The sequence below is a fragment of the Miniopterus schreibersii genome (assembly GCF_964146895.1).
Source record: "Miniopterus schreibersii genome assembly, chromosome: 3".
NCBI classification, from domain to species: Eukaryota; Metazoa; Chordata; class Mammalia; order Chiroptera; family Miniopteridae; genus Miniopterus; species Miniopterus schreibersii.
Window position 1 is genome coordinate 77604337 of NC_138103.1, and position 10479 is coordinate 77614815.

The 10479-nt window shown below is 54.2% G+C and overlaps 1 protein-coding gene across 3 annotated transcripts in view; it reads right to left on the minus strand.

Moving 5' to 3' along the window:
- Positions 1 to 6075, minus strand: part of LPCAT1 (lysophosphatidylcholine acyltransferase 1) — a 42738-nt gene extending 36663 nt beyond the window's left edge. For 2 of the 3 annotated variants that reach the window (XM_081132308.1, XM_081132309.1), the window contains exon 1: positions 5816 to 6044. In XM_081132308.1, coding sequence (XP_080988434.1) covers positions 5816 to 5950 — 135 coding nt within the window. In that variant the 5' untranslated portion in view covers positions 5951 to 6044. Of the gene's footprint in view, positions 1 to 5815 lie in introns of all 3 variants that reach the window. The other variant, XM_081132310.1, reaches the window with a different exon arrangement.
- Positions 6076 to 10479: the final 4404 nt, after the last annotated feature.

Consider the following 10479-nt stretch of genomic DNA (forward strand, 5'->3'; position numbering starts at 1 on the left):
TGGGATGGAGGTGTGGGGGTAGGGTGGCCAGCTGGTAGTGGTGGGGAATTCTGCTATTTGCTCTGTGGGGCAGCCATCTATCCCCCCTCCAGAGGGAGCCTGGTAGAGTAAATGGGCTAAGATATAAGACCTCCATCCCAGGCTGGGTGGCCAGTGCCTGATCCTCAGTGGACCCTTAGCCCGTTGACATTCCTGGCCGTCTTGGGCACCAAGGTCATTTGTGAGCAGCTCAGGCTCCTGGCAGGCCATGAGCACCACGCCCCACTGGGTGTCAAATGCTGGTCTCCGCTCTCCAGATCTTAGGGGGCCTGTGTAAGACACAGCATGGAGAGGCCCAGCTCTGTGTCGCCATCCTAGGGAATTGAAATATTAAAATTGTGAAATTTTTTTAAAAAAGGTTTTATGTGGCAAATAATTTTTTAGGACAAATCACTCCTCTGGCTCTAAGATGGAAATATGACTTTTAAGAGAAAAAGGGCCACCTGCAGCATGCACTAACACAGGGCGAGGCTAACAGCTCCGTCCAAGATGGTCTGTGGTAGCTTGTGGACTGTCACCAAATGCAACAGAGCCCAGGAAAGTGTGCTGGAAGGAAGGCAGGCAGCCAACTGCCGCGTGGCCATGTAAAAACAGCTTTTAAGCATTTCAGTACTTAAAATACTAAGCTCACAGGGGTGCAACATGGTTAAAATGCCAAGGAATAAGTTTGTTGTTTTTTTATTTTATTGACTTTAGTGGGTGTAATATTGATTAATAAAATTATATAGGGTCCAAGGGTACAATTCTATAACACATCTATATATTGTATTGTGTGTTCACCACCCAAAACCAAGTCTCCTTCCGTCACCATTTATCTCCCTTACCCTCCTCCACCTCCCCACCCCCTTTCCCTCTGGTAATCACCCTACTGTTGTCTGTGTCTATGAGAATTTTTGCTTAATCCCTTTACCTTTTTCACCCAGTCCCCCAACCCCCTCCCCTCTGACAGCTGTCAATCTGTTCTCTGTATCTATAAGTGGATAGAAAAGCTGTGGTACATTTATATAATGGAATACTATTAGGCTATAAAAAAAAAAAAAAAAAAAAGGAAATCTTACCCTTTGAGACAGCATGGATGGACCTGGAGAGTATTATGCTAAGTGAAATAGGACGGTGAGAGAAAGACAAGTACCATATGATCTCACTTATATATGGAATGTAATGAACAAAATAAACTAACAAACAAAATAGAAACAAGGCACTAGTTTTAATCCTGCAAAACGTGGCCCCAGGGGCTGCACAGTGACTTGGACTCTAGAAGGACAAACACTACAATCACATTCCAACATGTTATTTCTAAACACATGCTTTCCTCTGGGCTCATTTGCAAAATACTACACTTCACAGCTAGACTATGAGTGTACGGAACACTAGGAATGTTAGAAACATAACTCAGGCAAGGCCAGGTTGCCCTAACCCCCCCCCCCCCCCGCAGACCCATGGGAGCTTCAGGGGGCTTCAGCCTGCTCTGGGGATGGTGGCATGCTGTCCTGCTATGTTGGCTGAAGGCCCTGGGGACAGGAAGACAGGGAGCAGGGCTGCCAGCAAGGCTCTGGGTCTTTGGGGCAGGCGGACAGGGGCAGGACTCTGTGAAACATGGTTTTGTAGATGCCTTGCTCAGGCTCGCCTGAGAAGGAAAGTCCAGGGCACCCCCTCAGATGGTCTCCATCAGCGGGGCAGGGGGGGTTTCCTCCCAGAGCCCTGATGCCCATGGGCCTGGCAGGGCGGGCAAGGTGCCCAGCTCCTGCAGCATGGCTTTTATGTATATGTGCGTGAGTATGTATGTATATACTTCTGTACATATCTGTGTGAATGTGTATATACTCCTGCATATGTGTGTATATAATGTGAGTATGTATATATACACACACATATAAAACATACACACGTTAAAAATCCACATTTCAGGACAGAAGAGTATACAAACTGAAAGACAAACCTATTTCAACTCTGAATCTCCCTTCCCACCCTTAGCATTAGCCACAGTTTAGTTTTACGTGTGCACCCTTCCATCAATTAGAATTGGTGAGTTAGAAGAGAAAGCCCTATGGACTGGGGTCCCTGTGAGGTGAAGTCCGACGTCTGCATTAAGCAGCCAGCACTGTCCAGGACCCAGGGACAGCAATGTACTTGGGCCCGTCTCCTCACCTGGGACGTGGTGACATGGCACCTGATCCTCCACTGACCTCCCTCCCCCCAGGCTGCACTGAGTGACCAGCCCAAGGACACTGGGAATTTCCCTGGACCCCACTGGGCTACAACTGTGCTGACAGAAGCATCACCATCAGACTCCCAGGTGGTCAGAGGTGGCTGGAGACAAGGGGCATGGCATCTGCTTGGAGTCTCAGCCTCCTGGGCATCCAAGGAGGGCGAGGCCTTCTCTGTCCTCACATGGGACACACACTCTCCTGGAAATCCTCCGTCCCATGTTTCCCTGGGGTCTCTATTACCCGAAGCCCCTCAAGAATGTCACCTTTGGGCTGGGTCACCTCCCATTTATCCATTCCCCCACACCCCTGGCAGAAAGCTGGGGTCACAGGAGGGGCTGGATAAATAGCTGCTCATTACGAATCTCAGGCATGGAGTACCCAGATACAGGGGTGGCAGGGTGGGTGTGGAGGGCAGAGCTGTGCAGGACCCAGCAGTCTGGCAGGTCAGTGGAGCAGAAGGGAAATGCCAGGCCTGGTCTGTGTGCGTGGGGGTGGGGTGAAGAGCACTGAGGCCAGGGGACAGGGTACCAAGACCACAAGTGGTCCTAAAGGAACAAAGTGTGGGATTCCCTGCTCCAAAACGGCCGCATCTAACCTGGGATCCAGACTGAGACCAACCAAGGTGCCTGCTGCTGCTTTTTTATCAAAACTCAGGCATTTGGCTAAGGACTCCTAAAAAAAGACCACCCACTTTTGGGTACATTCCATGAAGGGCTGCCACCAGCAGGTCTGGTGTGTGGGAGTCTCCCTGGACTGAACCCTCCTGGTAATCCTCTCTGGGGATTAGGCCAGGGGAGGGGTTCGCTCCTCAGCCTCCTCCCTCCCAGGACTCAGTTCCAAAGTGTACAGGAAGCTAGTCTGCCAGGAAGTAAGTGCTCACTGACACTGGTACAGGGACTTCAGAAATGGGGAAACTTCAGAGCTGGAGGTGGGATGCACTCACACCCGCGGGCTCCAGCGGGAAGTACCCAAAATCTAGGTGGTATAAAACCGCTTCATGATTTCAGAAGCAACAACTCACCATGTGACTATCCAATATTATCTTTTTCATGGTTTTCAGATCTTACTGTGTTGTTTTCTGTCCAAAGAGATGATTAAGCTCCTTGCTAAATCTGCAGTTAAATGACAGATGGACCGGTATTAATCCAGACACGCAATGGTTCTTCCCTGGCAGCAAATTCTAGCAGGTAAATGCAGGTGCCCTTACTGGTTTATCTTAACCAGAATTAGGTGCGTTTCTGAGCACTCGCTGTCTCAGTCATTGCCGGATCCACTTATTTATTGATTTGGGAGACAGGCTTTCTTTGCTTGGATAGTCCAATTCACTCTGTGCAAACTTTACCCTAAAATACAGTAGATAAAGGTAAAAGGCTTGGCAGACAGAGCACTGCTTGATGAAGAGCAAAATATGTCTGCTGAGCGGGACTTTTGGAACTTGGAGACCACTGAGGAGCTACACACCCTCAGCCACACACTGCAGACATCTGAGTAGCAGCGATGACTTTGTTACAAACACACATGATTATTCTGACTATGGTCTCTGCATTGTGACAAGGTGTACACTAAGTATCCCACCCACCTGCTCCTTTTCTGAGTGTCACCCAGATGCTGCCTGCCAATATCTAAAACCAGGATCTGTAAGCTGTCTCAGGGAATAACAGCCCATAGGCACTGCTCCAAACCTCCAACTTACAATCTATGACCCCTGCAGGAGGGGAGCTGGGGATTTCTGACTCTGCTCTGACATCTTCCCCTTTCACTTGTTTATTCATTCAACAACTAGCCCAGTCTCTGCAATGGACCTCACCCACCTGGGCAGTGAGCATAGTTTGGGACAGAACAGGCTGGGGAGAGGGGGCTGCAAATGTGACAGGGATGTGGAGGTGGCCTTCTGGGAACCTCCAGGGAAGAGGGAGCTTCTTCCTAGAGGTGATATTTCACCCAAGAGGGAGGAGCAGAGAGGCAGGGAGAGAGTGGGCAAGATGAGAGAGGGAGCCCTCAGGCAGCTGGTGCCAAAGCCTGGGGGTGGAGCAGGGCCCAGAAGGGACCTTGGAAACCACCTGAACGCTCTCTTGGTCCCCAGGGTACCTCAGAGGGTTCTAAGCAGCAGAGCAGTGGGAGGAGGAACACCCCTTGAACCACAGGAGTTGGGGGGGCACCAGGCCTGGTGGGTGGGAGCCCATTTAGGAGCACAGAGGAAGTGACTGTGTCTTAACCCCCTAGCATGCTGGGCACAGCACCTAGTAGGTAATGAGTATGGGGCTCCAAGTGAAAGAGGCACTGGCAGAGCACATGGTAGGTAGATACTGGTGTCTGGCTCTGGACACACAGAGGGACAGGGACCAGGAGCCAACCGGGGACAACCTTGCCCTTCTCTATCTCCAGAAGGGAAACCACCCTCTCCATTCTCTTCTCAATCTCTGCCCAGTTTCCTCTGCCACCCATGCCAACCAAACCCACCAAGAAGGCACTTCAAGAAAAGGCAAGAGTCCTGGAAAATGACAGCTTTAGACTGACTTCAAGAATTTTCACTTTGGCATTATTTCAGATGAATTACTTTACACTTTAAAAAATTCTCAATGTCCCGCCCAGAAGTTTTGTCATAATTGGAAATATACTCCTCACCAACTGGACAACCACTGAAGTCCCAAATCTGCTCCTGCTTCTGCGTAGGGTTCTGGAGTGAGAAGAAAGGCTGCCCTGCCAGAGATCTTACAGAAACCCAAACACCCGCATAACCAGAGGCAGCGCGTGGGGACCCACGCAGCCAGAATCCATTCCACCAGGTCAGAGACCGCGCGAAAGGAACCAGTGTGGAGGCCCCACTGCCTCCTGCAGCCACCACCCCTCAGCCAGGACCAGGGGACCCCACAGACGAAACCAGGTAGAAGCCAGCTGCACCCGCTCCCCCCAGGCTGGAAGGGAATACAATCGATCCTGGTTATGGACTAACCCCCAGGGAGCGTCTCTTGCACTCCCCAGGACACAGCTTGCAAGCACAGAGGCGCGAATTCTCCTGCGGCTCTTCTTCAGGGGGACCCCATATAGTCTGCGCCCCACTATCTCTGGCACTGACTCAAATGATCACCTAGGTCCCCACACAGGAAGCTCATCAAGGGACAGTCACATCCAGGAGGGTGCACTCCGACCCCGCGCAGGGCCTGCAAGCCGCGGCCCTGAACAACCGGCCCAGGGACCGAGCTGCACGGACCGAGCGGGGGTGATGGGGCGGGAAGCAGGGCAGGGGTGCGGAGATCAGGAAAAGGGGTGCGGAGATCAGAGAAAGAGGGTGCAGGGCCAGGTTCGGGGTGCGGGGGGCCGGGGAAAGGGGAGGAGCCGGGTTTGGGGCACGGGCGGCGGGAAAGTAGGGAGACCAGGGATGGGGTGAGGGCGGCGGGGACTCGGCCGGCGGGGTGCGGGCCGCAGGGCAGTGCGGGGGCCGCAGGGGGCCTGAGGGGCCGCAGCCCGGCTGGGCCGCGCCGGAGGACCCCTCCCCACACCCCTCCCCGCCGCGCGCCCCTGCCCCCGGCGCGGCCAGGCCCGGGCGCGGGGCGGCGGGCACCCACCTGGGCCTTCTGCAGGGCGCTGAGGCGCAGCTCGTGCACGAAGGGGTTCCGCCCCGGGGGCGCCAGCCGCCGCGCGTCGCCGGCCCCCGCGCTGGAGGCGGGGGCATCCCGGGGACCGCGTCCCCGCAGCCTCATGGCCGCGCCGCCCTCCGCGAGGGGAGCCGGGGAGCCGGGCGGGCCGGGCGCGGAGCGGGACGCAGAGTGGAGCCGAGCGCGGCGCGCGGCGCGGGACGAGGATGCGCGGCGCCTGGAGCGGGCCGGGTGAGCGGCCGCGCAGGCGCGGGAGGGGCAGCGGCGTGACGTGGGCGGGGGGCGCCGGCGGGGGCGGGGCCGGGGCCGGGGCGGGGCTTCCTCTCAAGCCCCGCCCACCTTGGCGAGGCGAGGCGAGGCGAGGCGAGGCGAGGCGAGGCGCGGCGGCCGCAACCCCGCCCGGCTCCCGCGGACTCGGGGTAGCTTTTGTGCGGCGCGGGGTCCGCGGGGGTCGTGCGGGGCTAGCGCGGGGCGCGAGGAGAGCCTCGGTAGTGGCCGGAGCAGCGCCCGTCTGGCCGGACCACAGGGCCCCGCCGGCCGTCCCGGTCCCGGGAGAAGAGGGGGTCCGGTCCCCAGCGGGGAGAGGCCGCCGCGTCGCCCCTTCGGCGGCTCGGAGCTCGGCCGCGGTGCGCCCGTGGTTGCAGCCCCGACCCACCGGGGACCCGGTCAGCGCGCGCGCTCCCCTGGGCTCTGGCTGTGGAGGCCCCCCCACACCCGGGCGGGGTGCGAGGCCGCCCCGCCGATCAGATCTTGAGGCCCAGGAGGAGCAGGGCCCGCGCGCTCGGCTCCCTCTGCTCTTCCCTCTGCCTCGTCCTCGCAGAGGCTCAGGAGGGGTTCCTGGAAGGCGGATTTGGGGGAGAAGGGTCTCCCTGCGCTCTCCGTGGTCCGTGCCAATCCTGGCCGTGAGGGGAGCCCCACCCCAGACGCCGTGCCCACTCAGAGCACGAGCCCCCCCAGACGGGGGACCAGGCAGGAGGCGTTTGCTGCCTGGGACCCAGATGCTCGCTCCCTAATTACTCTGGTTCATGGGATTCCTCTGGGTGACCGGGAGACATTTGGGGGATCCCTAATTTATGGCACAGTATTAACTAGGGCAAAAGTGAAATAGCTCCATGTTCAAAATTTATAAATTTCAAACGTTCACCTCAAACCTTTTGTAGTGAGAACAGCTAGCTCTCTGTGCCGGCCACTCCTTGTGGCCCGACTGTCAGGAGACGGAGGAGCATCGGGTGGTGGGCGGTGGGTGGGGGGTGAGGGGTGAGGGAGGACGGCTGGGACTCGGTCCAGCAGCCCCTCTGTGCGCACATGGGCATCTGACGTCATGGAGAGGAGCCCCAGCTCCTCCTGCCTTGCTCTAGGCTTCAGTCCTCGCTGGGGCTTCTGTGACCTGCACAGCTCCGAGCCCCATCCCTTCCTGGGCACTGCCAGGGAGTGACTGACCCTCTGATAACCCAGCTGAAACCCTCGCCTCTAACACGTGAATACCACCATGCTGGGCCCCTTCTGTGTTCTGATGGAAGGAGAGAACTGGGACCAAAAGAGAGGCCAGTGGTTCCCCTGGCATCCTCACAGCAACGCCAAGGCAAGATCAGGGCTGGGTCCAACAGGCTTCAGAGCACTATGCCTGACCTGGGCAAGTGAGCTCTTCTGGCACCTTGGTGGGCACATCTGTGAAAGGCAGCTAGTGCACCGTGTGCTATGACGACATGAAGGCCCTGGGGACTGGGTGGCATTATTTGCTGGTGGACCCTGGCAGGCACTGTTTCCCTCGGCACTCTGCTGATCTTCAGGGATTCCATTGGTAATTGCTCTGACCTCAGGCATGAGAGCCCAGCTGGGAAGGCCGGTGGGGCAGTTTGAAAGGCAGGGCACAGGGAGGGGAGAGAGGGAGAGGACAGAGAGAGGGAGGGTGCTCCTCCCATTCACAGCAAACAGAGCGGTGGGGGTCCTGGAAGGCCATGGAGGGCCAAAGGTCGCCAGGGGAGCAAGGTGGAGGAGTGGGGGGCTCAGAAGAGTGAGTCCAGGAGATGCATCCTCAGGAGGAATGTCCAGAATACAACTTAAAGGCTGTCCAGTTGGAGTAGATGGCAGTGGAGCCCACCCTGCAATGAGCCACGTGGTGGGCAGGAGTGGGGACTCCAGGAGCCTCTTTCTGGAAATCTGCCTGGTGAAGGAGGGAGGGGTACAGACGAAGATGCAGGAGGGGGCGGGGAGGAGGTAGACCTAGGACCTTTGCTTTAGGGAGGGTACTTTCAGGACCTGCTCCTAGGTGAAGGCATAGAGCCAGCCTTGCAGGAGCAGTTGAAAACCCAATGATGCCCCATCTGAGCCCAGAGGATACATCATCAGGGAAAACGATGGGTTGGGACCACGGGTTGGGACCCTTCCTGCTGTAGCTGGAAAGGAGACAGCTAACAGGGTGGGCTACCGGCTGTGGGCAAAGGCCCTTCGTGTGTGAGGAAGTCAGTTAACTCTTGGAGGCTGAGCAAGAGGTGGGGCCTGGGAGGTGGGGTCATGGGGAGAATGGCACAGGCAGGGAGGTTGGGTGGTTGGTGCTGGTTGTTTCACTCTGAGGCTTCAGTTTTAATACTGTGATGGAATGTTCCAGAAGTCCCAGAGGGCTCTGGCAGCTTGATGAGGAGAAGTTGGTCTTGGATGCGGGGTTATAAGCCGTTTCTGTCAGGAGAGGGGAATAGACTTCAATTTATCTCTGCGACTTAGTTTCTTGGTTTTGGAAAAACCACCAGACAGGCCCTTTAACTACTAAGGTGAGTCTCCCATGGCTCTCCAGGAACCTTCTGGAATGCAGACACTGGGAGCACAGGAGCTGCTGGCCATGCTCAGTCCCTGTGGCGCCCTGCTTTTTTTCTCTTTTAAACCGGTAAATTGAGAGAAAACTGTTTCCCATCCTCCAGATGAACTGAGGACACAGGTGCCTGCTGGTTGCTATGGGGCTGGGGATTTGTGGTGTGTTTGTCAGATTTTAGAGTTATTTACAGGAAAGGAAGATATTCTCCTTCATTTTCTTCTAATATTTATTTTTAGTTCTGTCTTTCATGGTTATTTTTAATCTGTTTAAAGATTTTTCCCCCCTCTACGTGTCGACCCAATATTCTCACAACAATTTATCAGTCTCTCTCCCACTTGTGGCTCCACTGAGGACATGAATAGAAGTATTTATAAAGCTATTTCTAGGTGCTCTATTTCATTCCATTGGTTTATTTGTTCCTGTGCTGGCACCACACTGTTTTCACTTCTATACCTTAGAAATAATGGGCCTTAGTAACCTGTAGGGTTCATTCTTGTGATTCATAGAATTTGTTATCCATCCAAATTATAGAATCAGTTTGTCCAGTTGCTTAAAGTTCTTACTGGGCCTGACCGGGGGTGGGCTCAGCTGTTGAGCGTTGACCTAGGATCCAGGCGATCGGGGTTCAATTCGCCGGTCAGGGCACATGCCCAGGTTGTGGGCTCAATCCCCAGTCGGGGGTGTGCAGGAGGCACCCAATCAATGAATCTCTCATCATTGATGTTTATATCTCTCCCTCTCCTTTCCTCTCTCTGAAATCAATAAAGATATATATATATTTTAAAGTTTTTACTGGAAGTTTTGTTTTGAGTTGCATTAAATGTGTAGAGTGCTTTAGTAAGAATGTGTTGCAGGGTACCTGGAGTTTGGTGTAATCAGGTGTGGTAAGACACACAGATGGGGGTTGACTATCATCAAGGAAGTTTTACTCACAGCTTCCTAGAAACAAGAGGCATATGGAGAGTTGGGGCTACAGGGGGAAAAACCAGGGTAGGTCGGGGGGCAGAGAGTGAAGGGGAAACATGGGCAAAACCCTTTATTGTGCTTTCCACAGGGGGAGCAGGCCAGGAAGAGTAAACAGGCGTAGGACTGGCCGCTTTGAATAATTTCAGTGAGCTCAGGGTGTAGGAGCTGCCCCAGATTGTCTGGTATCTGCACTGAGGTGATTAGGGCAGGGGCCTGTGGCCTCCAGTGTGAGCTCCTGATAGAGGAGAGAGTGGGGGTTGGGTCTGAATTGGTTGGTTTGCATTTGAAAAGTGTGCTCCCAGGCAGGCAGCCCTGGGAGAGGCAATCAGGGGTCAGCAAGGCCCCTAGACGTCAAAGCATTAGAAATACAGAAAAGAAAAAACATGTTTCCTACAGGATATATAATACTTTGCAATTTTAAGAAGTATTTTTTACCAACATGGTTATTTTTTCATATATTTAGGTTCTTCTTTTAAGTTCTTTGAGAGCATTTAAAAATTTTCTACAGAGTCCACATCTTTATTAGATTAAGTCCTGGATACATTGTAATTTTGCAGTGGTAAAGTAAAGGACTCTTACTGTTTTTATTACTTTTTCTAAGTGTTCGTGGCTCAGATGGAAGAGTACTACTGGTGACGTTGCACAAAGACAGACTATGGGGGAAGTGTGAGGTCATGCTGTTTGCTGTAGGTTTTTCACAGATACCTCAATAAGGGTCAGGGAGTTCCCTTCCATTCCTCGTTTGCTGAGAGTTCTTGTCATTTTATCAAAAATCTATCCTATAGTTTGTCTCTGTGGTCCTGTTATATGTTGAATGAAATTGTTGCTACCCTAATCTTAAACCAACTTCGTTTTTCTG